The sequence below is a fragment of the Triplophysa dalaica genome, chromosome 20 (genome assembly GCF_015846415.1).
Source record: "Triplophysa dalaica isolate WHDGS20190420 chromosome 20, ASM1584641v1, whole genome shotgun sequence".
Lineage (NCBI taxonomy): Eukaryota > Metazoa > Chordata > Actinopteri > Cypriniformes > Nemacheilidae > Triplophysa > Triplophysa dalaica.
The window spans coordinates 1,971,118-1,983,621 of NC_079561.1; the positions used below are offsets into that span (position 1 = coordinate 1,971,118).

The 12,504-nt window shown below is 39.9% G+C and overlaps 1 protein-coding gene across 1 annotated transcript in view; it reads left to right on the forward strand.

Annotated features, from left to right (window-relative positions):
- Positions 1 to 12,504, forward strand: part of plxna2 (plexin A2) — a 167,905-nt gene that overhangs the window by 122,517 nt on the left and 32,884 nt on the right. The window contains exons 14-17 of the mRNA XM_056732916.1: positions 1,529 to 1,646; positions 4,166 to 4,302; positions 5,643 to 5,810; positions 8,552 to 8,645. Coding sequence (XP_056588894.1) covers positions 1,529 to 1,646; positions 4,166 to 4,302; positions 5,643 to 5,810; positions 8,552 to 8,645 — 517 coding nt within the window. The remainder of the gene's footprint in view (positions 1 to 1,528; positions 1,647 to 4,165; positions 4,303 to 5,642; positions 5,811 to 8,551; positions 8,646 to 12,504) is intronic.

Consider the following 12,504-nt stretch of genomic DNA (forward strand, 5'->3'; position numbering starts at 1 on the left):
CAACATCTTGTCATTTCAACCCTGTATGACTTTCTTTCTTCTGTAGAACACAAAAGAAGGCATTTGAAAAATGTTGATAACAGAAAGCCTTTGGTAACCATTGACTTTGATTATTTTTTGTACAAACAATGGAAGTTAATGGGGACCAACGGTTTTTGATTACCGACATTTTTCAAAATATCTTCTTTGTGATGAAAGAAAATCACACAGGAAATAAAAACAGGGTGAGTAAATTATGATACAATTTTCATTTTGAAGGTGAACTATTCCTTTAAAAAAGATATGGCTAAAAGGGCTCATGTGACACCCTTTTCGTCTCTCTCCACTGGCTACCTGTTGAAGCCCGTATCAGTTTCAAGTCACTAATGCTTGCCTATAGGATCATCACTGGATCTGCACCGGCATACTTTCACACCCTCCTACACTCCTACACCCCATGAAGATCATTAGTAAACCAGCAGCGCCTTGTATTGCCTTCTCAACAGGGGAGTAAATCGCTTTCCAGCTCATTCTGCACAACAACTCCTTCTTGGTGGAGAATTACTTTCTAACTCAGTCCGGTCAACCACATCTCTCACAACATCCAAAAAACTACTTAAAACCCATCTCTTATGCGAATACTTGACAGACAAATTAAAAAAAAAAAAAAGTCTCTTTTTGACTCTCAACGAATAGTAGTCTAGTTTTTGTTGAGACAAGTAACTTTGTATAAGCACCTATTGTATTATCGCTCCTGTATGACATTTCACTTATTGCTCCCTGAACTCTCTGTAAGTCGCTTCTGATAAAAGTGCCTGCTAAATGACTAAATGTAAATATCAATATATGCCTTTTTGCACGTGCAATGCCGGATCTAACTTTAGTCCCCAGCAACATTAATAATGAAGTACTCAAACTGAACTGAAGTAAACAAACTTAACCGAACTAAAAGTCGCACACTCAGTGTATTAGAGCGCACAAAGTATGGAGGACGCATCTGTGAACGCTGTCTGCCGTCTCTGTCAGATGCACTGCAGGAAGCCGCATCACGCCCATGATAAAGCAGTCTGCGCTGCATGCCTTCTAACAGTCATCCCCAGTCATTCCACTCATGTCGGTTTCATATTTTCTCCATTTGAGAGCCAGTCAGTGTGTTCTGTGTTTCGATTACATCACTTGATCTGGCCACCCGCCTGTCAATCCGATACCTGATCAGTCTGTATGATGTAGCGACATCGACTAGCTCTCAGATCAGAGAGTGTGATATGCCGTATTGATTGGTACGGGCAGTCTCGGTCTGATTCGCAAGCTAACGGCGTGCCGAGCGGCAAGAGCTCTGAGAAAACATAAGGGTCCGATGCACCAACAGTCTGTATATTTTTGGTGGTCTTGTCAATTCAACTGATGGAATGTGTGCGCTAAAGCGATCAAGGAACCAAAGCAAAAATTACAGTGAAGTCAATGGAAAGATGTACAGTAGTTGCATACTGATCAGTCAACGGGACTGTTAATGTAACTGACTTACTGTTGTGTGTCTATTCTTCTTCAGGATCGTGTGTGAGATGGACGCAGCACCTGTGGAAAGTAAACCCGGCCCGGTCCATTTGTGCGTAGGGGAGTGTAGACCTGAACTACAGACTCGCTCTTCTCAGCTGTATTCCTTTGTGGTAAGGACTTGAACTCTGCTGTTTCTCTGAATAATGCAGTGAGGTGCTGTTGAGACCGAGCAGTGTTTTGCTTTATTAAACTGGGCTTTATTCGGTCCACTGAAGAGAAGTCACGGGTCACTGTGATGTTACGCTTTTGGACAGGTGAACTTTGCTGAGGTGGCTTTGTTCTAAGAAGCCCTTGAACAGCAAAATGTCAAATGAAGTGACTCGACACACTTCAGTTAGCTCAGTTTTGGAACAAAGACTTTCTTTAAGTGATTACAAATTGAACGGAAATGCGTTAAAGTGATAGCTATCTGCTGTGGTGTTTACCTGTAGCCTGTAGGTACTGCAAAATATATTGAAGGATAACATGGTATTGTTTACTTCTATTTTTAAAATTTGATTTCAGACAAAGCTAATACTATGTTTGGATATTAGTAAGTAATATTTAAAATTAAATAAATACGTCAAATTATTCGCAGAATTCAGTTTGGATTTTGGTTTGTCTCCATTTTTCCAATACTGTACATAGAAAATATTGCAAAAGAAAATGTTATTTCTCAGAGGTTGCGCTTCCATAGCTCAAAGGATTTCATTGGGTTTTTGTTGTTTTTCATTTGAGTATCATTTTAGGTAAAAAATAAGATAGGAAAAAGTTGAATATTGTTAAAATATAGTAGGAGTGTGGAGCTGTAAAAGAATAAAGACTGTAAAGGTACAATAATCTGGATTTTGGTAAACTTCAAATAAATAATTAAGGTCTAGGATTAATAATTGTGATATTATCGAGATCTCATCTGTGATTTTTCTTTTATGGGATGTCATTTACTTAAAGGGATAATTTATCCAAAAATTATAATTCTGTCATCGTTTACTCAAGTTTCTTCAAATGTGTTGTTCTGATGAACACAGAGAACGATTTTTGGAAGAATGCTTGTGTGCAATCAGTTGTTGGACCCCATTGACTACTAAAGTAAGAATTTTTTTGTCTGTTGAACACAAAAAAATATATTTTGAAGAAAGAAGGAAACCAAACACTTCTGGGGCACTTTTGTCGACCATTGTACTATGGAAGTCAATGGTGGCCAAGAACTATTTGGGAAAAAGCATTCATCCAAATATCTTTCTCTGTGTCCAACCAAACAAAGAAACTTATACAGATTTGGAACAACTAGAGGTTGTGTAATTGATGACAGAATTTTCATTTTTGGGTGAACTGTCCCTTTAATCACACGAAAATCACTCCACTTCATTTTCCACAGCATTATATAGAATAACGCTGCTATTAAGTCTTGTTTTCAAGCAGTTTTTTTTCAAGTAGTTTTTTAAGTAATGTTATTTACCCATTTATTTACCAAGACCTTAAAAGAAACGCAGGTTTATTGAACTAATGCACTCATCAGGCACAAAGACTTGGGAAACAACATAAAAGCTTGCTAATTTACAGATTGCCGCTGTGTTTGTCATTATTACAGCCTCCCGGCTTCCTGCGTTTAGAAGCGAAGCTGTTGTCAGCATAATAGGACTTGTTCGCAGTTATTATAATAATATTGAGTGATTATGAACGTGTAGCACCGGGGGGGGGGCCTGTATTGAACACTGAGACAATGAAAGCCATTAACCGTATCAAAGGCGGGATGGTTGCCAGGTTGTCTGCAGCAGTGGGGCACCTGTGGGAGCTCCCTCACACCTGTCCCAAACACCCAATCGTCGGCTTTGGGTTAATAGATAATCAACAGCCTTCATACAAACACACACACTTATCTATACCTCAACAACTTACAGCTTTTATTCATTTAAAGAGCCACTTCCTATATGCATGCGTGTGCGTGTTTGCATGCATTAATTTCACCATAGGGTTCCACCACCTGTGCCTTTCATATCGCATAGTAAAACATAAAAGCGCCATGTTCTTTTTGATTTATATCCCTACCAACAACATAGAGTCCCAGAGCGGCCCACCGGTTGTGTGACAATAAAAGGCGCGAGTATTGGTGCTAATACCTTTTCAGTCTTTGCACGTGTGAAGGCGGCCGGCAGCCATCGAATGTTTATTCTTAAGACACAGAGCTGTCTGTTTCTATTTCTCCGCCTGCTATTTTCAGTCCCCGCACACCGTAGAGAGAGGGAATGCGTGCGGAGAACTAGAGAATTTATGTACCGCGGTTTAAAAGCCTTGTATTTGTCCTCAGACATGCTTTTCATGAGCTCGCATCACTCAAACGGGACTGGAAATGGCATTTCTTTGTAGCTTTTACTTTTTCTTGTAAACTGCGCTGAAGACGTTGAGACTTGTGAAGGACGGTTGTTGTTTACAGACGTGACTTCTCTTTTGTGGAACATCTAGCCTGATTCAATCTCTGCTTCTCTTTTGCTGTAGTTAAAGCAGTTTTTGCATCCATAAGGGAGCAATTGTATCAAATTATTTATGCAAAAAGATTTATGCAAAATAGTGTCTTTTCAAACAGGTTTTGTTGATAAATGGCTTCTGACTTGATCTAAAATGAACTCTTACATTTGTATCTCTTTTACAGATGCCTTCTATCACAGGGTTGGTCCCCAGTCGAGGCCCTGAGTCTGGTGGAACTAAAGTCACTATAATCGGGGAGAATCTGGGGGCCGGCAGCAGCGTCACAGTGCTTTTCGGGAACCAGACCTGCGAGTTTTATGAGTAAGAACGGTCATTAATAATGTTACTTATACACTGTGGACTTTTATCATATTTCTGGGGAGACCCCTTGCAACCTTCTGGACCCCCCTGGGTTAAAAACCCTTGTGTTGAGGGATCGTTCACCAAAAAATAAAAACTATTTAATTATTTATTTGCCCTCATGTCGTTCAAAATAGAGGTCTTCACGGGTCAGAAAATGTGTACCCGAAGTTGCGTAAATAAAACCTTTGTCTTACCTATTGCAAGTGACCTTTTGCCTCCATGACTGTGATGCAATCCTCCTTTGTTTCATTCATGTTATTCCTCTCTCGCTAATTGAATGAACGTGTTTAATTCCATTCATTATATATTTTTGAACTTAAGTAACGATTGCTCGTTTAGTGCCATCCAGGGCCGCTGATATTAGTAGCACTTGTTTGCTATCATCTCTGTGCTCTCTGACCAAAAGTTTGGTCCCGGCTCCATCTTGAAGACCTCTGGTTCAAAACCTGCATGTTACTCTTACTTATGTGGAACACAAAAGAAGAACTTTCGTGAAATGTCTCAGTGGTTTTGTTTCCATTCAATGTCAATGGGGTCCAGTGCTGTTTGGTTAGCAACATTCTTCAAAATATCTCCCTTTTGTGTTGTACATAAGAAAGAAGTCACACAGGTTTAGAGAGGTTTAGGTTGAGAGTAATAATGACAGAATTTTTTTTTTCTGGGAACTATTCATTTAGCTGGTTCATACTCTGAAATCATACGCCACCTGAAAAAGTTTTAGATTGAACTTTCCACACTCAGGTCTTCTTCCTCTCTGTGTGATTTAGCTGACATAGTGAGTTCTTCTCCACCTAAATAATGGACCCCCCACCAACTCTCTTCCTATACAGAACATCTTCCTTTTCCCACTCACCGTCTCTCCAGGATGTCTATTTAAAGACGAGGCTGATTGTACCGCTTTAAGGTTCAAGAGACAACTGCTTTAATGAGATTTCTGTGTTCCTCTAGGATGGTGTGTTCATGTTGTGTGTGTGTTTGTCAGAGAGAAGTAATAGCTTAATGTTCTCCGATATGCCACAGAGGATGACTATATGCTCATTTTGCACATGTACCGCATTCATGGAGAGACATTAAAAACGACTACGATTGGAAAAGATCATATAATCGCCCACATGCATCATTCAGATACAGTGTTTCTGAAAATGTGCAATGTGTAGCCATCTAGAAAATATTGTTTAATCATCAGTTGTCCTAAAAGTCTTATAGGATGCTGTTTTCATCCTTCAAATAGCTTTACTACACCATCAACTTTTGAACACACCATTTATGTGTAATGTTTCTGTCTGTTTTGTCCACAGGCGAACTATGACCGAGATTGTGTGTTACTCCGCCCCCTCCCAGACGGGGGTGGGGCCTGTTCAGATTGCCGTGAGTGTGGATCGTGCCCAGGTCAGGGAGAGCTTGACCTTTGAATATATAGATGATCCTACTGTTCAACGCATTGACCCAGAATGGAGCATCGCAAGGTAAATAAAATCAAATATCAAACAGAGATACGTTACTGCAAGAAATAGATCGTGTTCATAGTTTAGAGTCTTCGTTCAAGGGTGTGGGCGGTTGAGTTATTCTTGTAAATGAATAAACAGCTAGTGGCCAAACCAAAAAATATGGCCATGGAGAGCATAGATAGTTTTCTGAAAAGGAAGAAGATTTGACTCACTCTTTTCATGTTGTGTCAGATCTGTCTGATCGTTTTCACTGTTGTTTCCTTAACAGTGGTTCAAAGTCTTAAACTCCCATAATCCTTTGCACAGTCTGAAGTCTACAGAAACCTATGCGGTGCAATACAATGCAAATATTCTTTCATGTCTAAACCATCCTACAGTATAAGTAACAGCACAGAAGGCTTTTTGCTCCAACGAGGGTCAATTTTTAATTATTGAATACTTTTTCATATTAATGTATTTTTTTTATCCTTAAACTTTTGGTTCATTTTCATTTGTTTATTACTTTTTGAATAATAGATTTTGAAAGTAGATTCTTTACCTTTCCATCAGTGAAAAGCTTAAATTTGCTTTTGTAATGCGGTGTATTAATTTTCTTCATACGTTTTCTGTAAGTACATCTGAAGTGATTTTTAAGTGCCAAGCACTACAGAAATGAACTGATTATACAGAGCTTTAAAATATTAGTGTCTGAAGAGCTGCACAGGATTATATACAACGACAGAGTTGAAAAACGAATGAGAGACAGATGTAATGTTCAAAAACAGATTTTGAAGAATATACCAACAGAGTCTTTGTCTTCCAACATTCAAAACAGATAACAGGACTAGTTTTGAGAGCCGACTGAAACTGTACATCGACTTTGACAAGTCTCTTCTTCTTATGCTTCTTATGATCTCCCGTCCTGTGCAGGAGACACAGGGGATTGTAAAGATCGTTTTTGTACTTTTCTTTACAAATTGCATTCCCTCACTTCCGGCAGGGTGTCAAAAGACGGTCATGGTGTTGAAGCAGCGCAGCGGCCACACATCCGCACACCTGACTAATGAAGTGCTCGGCAGTAAACAGCAATAACACCTACAGCGGGAGCTCCTCACCCTTTCGCTCTCCAAAGCTCATTGCTTTTGTTGTACTGCATCCAACCCTGGACATTCCCAGAATGCTAAACAGGATCACTGCTGCTTCTTTTCCGATTTCAAAGACAAATCTAGCATATTTCATTAAATCTACTGAAGCCGGTTTAAACTATCTTTAGTCGCTCTTGCGTATTATCCTTTGAGGACCGTTTTACAAAGGAACAATTTTGATGTGTTGCATAAAGATGGAAAAGGTAGTTTTAGCATAAAACGTTAGCATAACGTTTTTATGCTGAACATTTATGTTTGAGGTGGACAAATTGATCACAAACTGATAAACATTTCATTATTCGTATTGCTTTTGCAATATTGCTCATTACTCATTGCTTATTAATATGCATATTGGTTGTTTGTTAGTACCTATAAAGTACATAATATTAATTCTGCATTACTTTATTCTACATCCCTCAATCCTACACAATACTAAAACCTAAAAACTACCTTATTAGCAGTAATTGGTCATTTAAAGGAGTAGTTCACTTTCAAAATACATTTTCATGATCATCTACTCGCCCTCATGTCATCCAAGATGTTTATTTTTTTGTTTCTTTAGTCGAAGCGAAATAAGGGTTTTTGATGAAAACATTCCAGGATTTTTCTCCATATAGTGGACTTCAATGGACTCCAAAGTCTGTTTCAGTGCAGCTTCAAAGGGCTTTAAATGATACCGCTCGATGAATAAAGGTCTTATCTAGCGAAACCATCAGTCATTTAAATAAAAAATGTATATGCTTTATGAACACAAATGCTCGCCTTGCTCTGTTCTGCGATGCAAGTTCATGACTTCACAAAATACGTAATTACATTTAAAAGGTCACGCATGACGCAAGCAGAAGTACAGAGTCAGTGTTTACAAGTTGAATGTGCAAGTTTTCAAGGTATTAACTATTTTGTGAAGTCATGAACACGCATCGCAGAACAGAGCATGGCGAGCATTTCTGTTACATTTTTTTTTTTTTAAGAAAATTAGAGAGCGTTTCGATAGATTCATCGTCTGGTATCATTTTAAGCCCTTTGAAGCTGCACTGAAACTGTCATTTTGACCTTCAACCATTTGGAGTCCATAGAAGTCCACTATATGGAGAAAACTTTTCATCAAAAAACTTTATTTCTTTTTGACTAAAGAAAAAAACCCAGAAACATCTTGGATGACATGAGGGTGAGTAAACTATCATGAGCATTTATTTTGAAAGTGAACTACTCCTTTAAGACAAGAAAGAAATGAACCCTAATCTAAAGTTTGACAGAATAACACACGTTAAAACAAAGCGTGCAAAAAACCATCCGATCTTCAAATACCATTGCTATTCGAGCACTGGCCCTTTGCCATCTCAGTTGAGCACAAAAGAACCCAGTGCTCTTTGCATTCACATTGTACCTGGACTTGAAAGTGGACTCAGATCTCTTTGAGTTGATGTGGACGCTGTTTTGAAACGGCTGAAAACACTGAATCCTGACCCTCCTGCGTGCTTTGTGGTAGACGGAATAGAATCTTTTCTTTGAAGCGCACACAGCGCGATGCAGACTATACATTTATTTCATTCAATTGCAACCTTTCGAGGCTCAATGTCATCTTTAATGGAACGAATTTGGCAACCTTTGTTAATGCCGTCATTTGTTTTACAGCGGACACACGCCTCTGGTGGTGACCGGGATGAACTTGGATGTCATACAGGAGCCGAGAATTCGGATCAAGTATGGCGGACGGGAATCAGTAAATGTGAGTAACTGAAAACAAGTGCTACTTATTTGTCTTTCTAAGTTATCGGTGGTCTCTCGGTTATCTACCCTCTGCGTTTGCAAACGACCTCAGTTACCTGAGCTCGGGGTTTTTGAGAGATCGGCTCTCCTGAGAGCGAACGCATTGAAACCAAATCGTATCAGTTCAACCTCGGAATTGCACGACCTTGAAAAGTGGCATGCTTTGTCTGCAGGTTTGAGTTAATTATGTGTGACTTTCAGAAGAGAAAGGATCCCCCATTTGTGCGCTGCCTTTTTGGGATGCATTAGACTAATTTCTGTCCTTTCTGTTGACCCACGGAGGCGAGATCAGCCGTGACTCACCAGAAATCTCATCTGTCTCCTACCCACAAGCCTCCGCGTGACCTCTTTTTAAGCCGTGTATCTGTAATTTCGACTAAGTACCCTGCTGAATTATTCAGACTGGGCAAAACGGTGCGGATGAAGCATTTAATTTGTGCATTTTACTCGTCTGAAACCGCCATCGCCCAATGGGAATTTGCTGGAAAATTCTGGGTAGATTCTTCATCTTGTAAAAGGTTTTCTGGATGTATTGGTGGATTGTGGCCAGGAGAAGAGCGTTGTGTTGGTTAATGGGTTGCAGAAGAAAATAAGATGCTGTCAGACGGGCTCGGTCAGCATAAAGAGATCCCGAAATAATGGCAAAGGAATCGGTACAAATTCAATTTGCTCGCCCCGGCAGGGAGTCCAAGTTTAATTAATGGAATTGGGTTTTTTGCTCAGTCTGACCAGACAGAATGTCGGGATAGCCAGAGGCATCTTGTGTTCAAACAGAGAGAGAGTCTACTGTATAATTATGCTTTGTTAACATAACACACTGTACAGGAGGTTAGATTTGACTTCAATCTTGTTTATACTCGTTCAGATAAATACAGTCAAACCAAAAGTGATTCAGACACCAGATATAATTTGAGATTTTTTTTTCTAGTGGTTGCAAAACACTGCAGTTGCAGGTTTTCCTCCTCATTTGTTTTCATTGGTGTGAAAATATATTGGCGAATAGGTAGTGTGTCTAATACCTTAGAAAGGTAAAACAGATGTCCATCACTCATCTCTGAGTCAGAATTACTTTGCCGAGGTAAACGTACAACTGCTATAGCATCTCCTCTCTCTCTCTCTCTCTCTCTCTCTCGCTCTCTCTCTCTCTCTCTCCCTGTGTTTCTAAATGCTTCACAGAGCTCGCTCACGTTTTACTCATAAAGTCATGGCGTGGGCGCTGACTGATCTTTCTTTCGTTCTTCCTTTCTTTCTTTCCGTTTTATGTCTGAAACTTTTATTCTTCTGTGAAACACGAAGATTCAAGGATGACAAACGTCTTCAGGAGAACATGTAGTTAGAGGCACTTTCGTGGTGCATTTTAGTCTGTTCTAAAACTTGCCATTTAAAATGATCATCCGCCGTTATTGTGTGGAAAAGTGCTGCTTTTCATAATACTGAGTCGGAACGATGATAGAGTGTGTGAATGACAACAAAAATGTTCATTTTTGGGTGAACTATTCCTTTGACCGCAAAGGTTACAATTATGTATCTCCTTATTTCCCTGTTCCCTGTATTTTTCTGGGGTTTAGTTGTCTAGCCATCAGAGCCGAGCGCCCGTCAAGGCGGCTTTCAAAGTGTCACGCGCCTCCTCCCCAAATTGCCTCTCTACCACCTCCCTCCACCCCTCTCTTACCTGGCAGCCCAACGAAAGGCACACAATTGCTTTTGTGCATCCTGCTGTACCTGTCACCGGCCTGCAATCCAGACATTAATCATTTACCTGATTATAGCTAAAAGATTAGTTTTTCTGCTTTTGTCTTTCTGCTGAGCGAAAGAAACCTTTGACACGTGCGACGGCAGAGAGATCCTGTAATAAAGTCTGGAGGCACGTTCCTGAAGCTCCACGCGCCGCTATCTGAGCCCATCACAAGAGCACTTCAGTTTTCCTCTAAAACGATGCGATCAGACGCCCCCACCAATCAGTGTCAAAAGACCTCCCCAGACACCGCCGATAAGAGCACGCTGGCAAAACCAACAAAAAGAACATGAACTATAGATGATAAAAGCATTGAGGCATGTGCATTTAGCATAGAGCCGCAGACACTTCGATGGAAACGTATGGTTGTTATGCATTCATTTTCATTTCTGCCGTGTGGCAAGATATCTAGTTTAATGCTTAAGGAAGTGACAAAAAACAATAGAACCACGGATCTACGGATCCTGAGGCCGATTCTTTTTTTTAGAACTATTCGGAAATCTGTGGTCAGTTCACCATTGATTGTTTCGCTATATGTTGAAGTCTCTACCACACATAGAGTCATACAATGATGTCACAAACATATGTATCGTACAAGTACATAAAAGCAGGTGTTCACTCTTAACTTTCTCTCATTCACAATCATAAGCTTATAATAATGATTTATAAGTTTAGCTGTCAGGTACGATTTCCCAGGAAATGTCTATTTAACGTCGTTTGACTTCAACCCACATAATGGAAACTACGTGAAGTTTCCTGCAGTTTTATATTCTAAACCGAGATGGCGATATAGAGGCAAAAGTTACACACCTAGGTGACTTCATAAGACTTCTTCTCGCCCTGAAGCCGGAGAGATGATTGGGGAAAAAGCGTAACATTGGACGTTGCTTTGTGCCGAGTCATGTGTCAGTTCACGGAGGAAACGGAAACCAATTATTTCAGAGAGACAGGAAAGGATTCGGATCCCAATTATTTTCACAGACAAATACCTGCAGCTACTGCAACCTGGTCATGAAAGGACGGGAGAGAAACTCAAAAGCTATTAGTCGGGTGCGGGTCCTGGAATACAAGGCAAACTAATAAATATATTTCAATGTGTATTAGGATTCGACCTGCTCAGTATTTACATATCCGTGTGCTTGTGCTGTTTATATTATTCAATTGTGATCTTCTAACTTCATTCCAGCCATGTGGAAGGTACATTTTGTGGAAAACTGGTAACGCATTGTGGGAGGATGTGAAAACTGGTACAGCAACACAAAACGTGACAGCGGGCAATGTGTGCTCATCCAGATTTAAACAGATGGTGTGCAGATCCAGAGCGGGGCTGGTTTGGGCTGTCCTGTGTTGTGCCAGGCTGATTGTGGCCATGAGACGGCATGGCAGTGCCATCAAAAGGGAAAAAACAAAAATGCAGTTCAATCAGATCCTCCTTATGTCCTGCTAGACCCGCCAGCGCTGTGAAAAGCTTGTAAGGTACCGATCATGATGTGAGGGTTAGATCTAGATTACTGTAGATACTGAGATCTAGAATAAATCCCAGTAAGTATTGCGTCCATTGTTTCCCTCATCTGTATGTGGCTTTGGATAAAAGCGTCTGCTAAATGACTAAATGTAAATGTAAGTAAGAAGCAGGTCAGTATATGTCCTTTAATGCTCTTTTACATAATGGCCTATTTGACTAGATCTTCATTCGCCTGTTAGTTAGCTCACGTTTGGGGTTGAGGGGTGTAATAGGATAACATGTTTAGATGACAATGTTATTGAATCCCATTCATTTTTAACCTGATCTAGTTGCTTTGTCGTGGAAACACTTTATGTAATGGAGAGCGCCCCAGAACTACAGAGAAGATCAGAGCTCTGTAAAGCACGTCAGATGTTGTTTAAACCTGCATGATGTTCAGACATATTAAATGTTGTGATGTCAAAAGCATGTTTTTGTAAACGGGTGATTTATTTTCTTTATTATGTTATCCTCTGGGGGGATGTTAAACAGTTAAAGGATAAAAAAAATTGTAGTTTTAGGGTGAGATTAAAATACCTAAACATTTTATTGATTCTATTTAGTTTTTTCTTAGTGAGC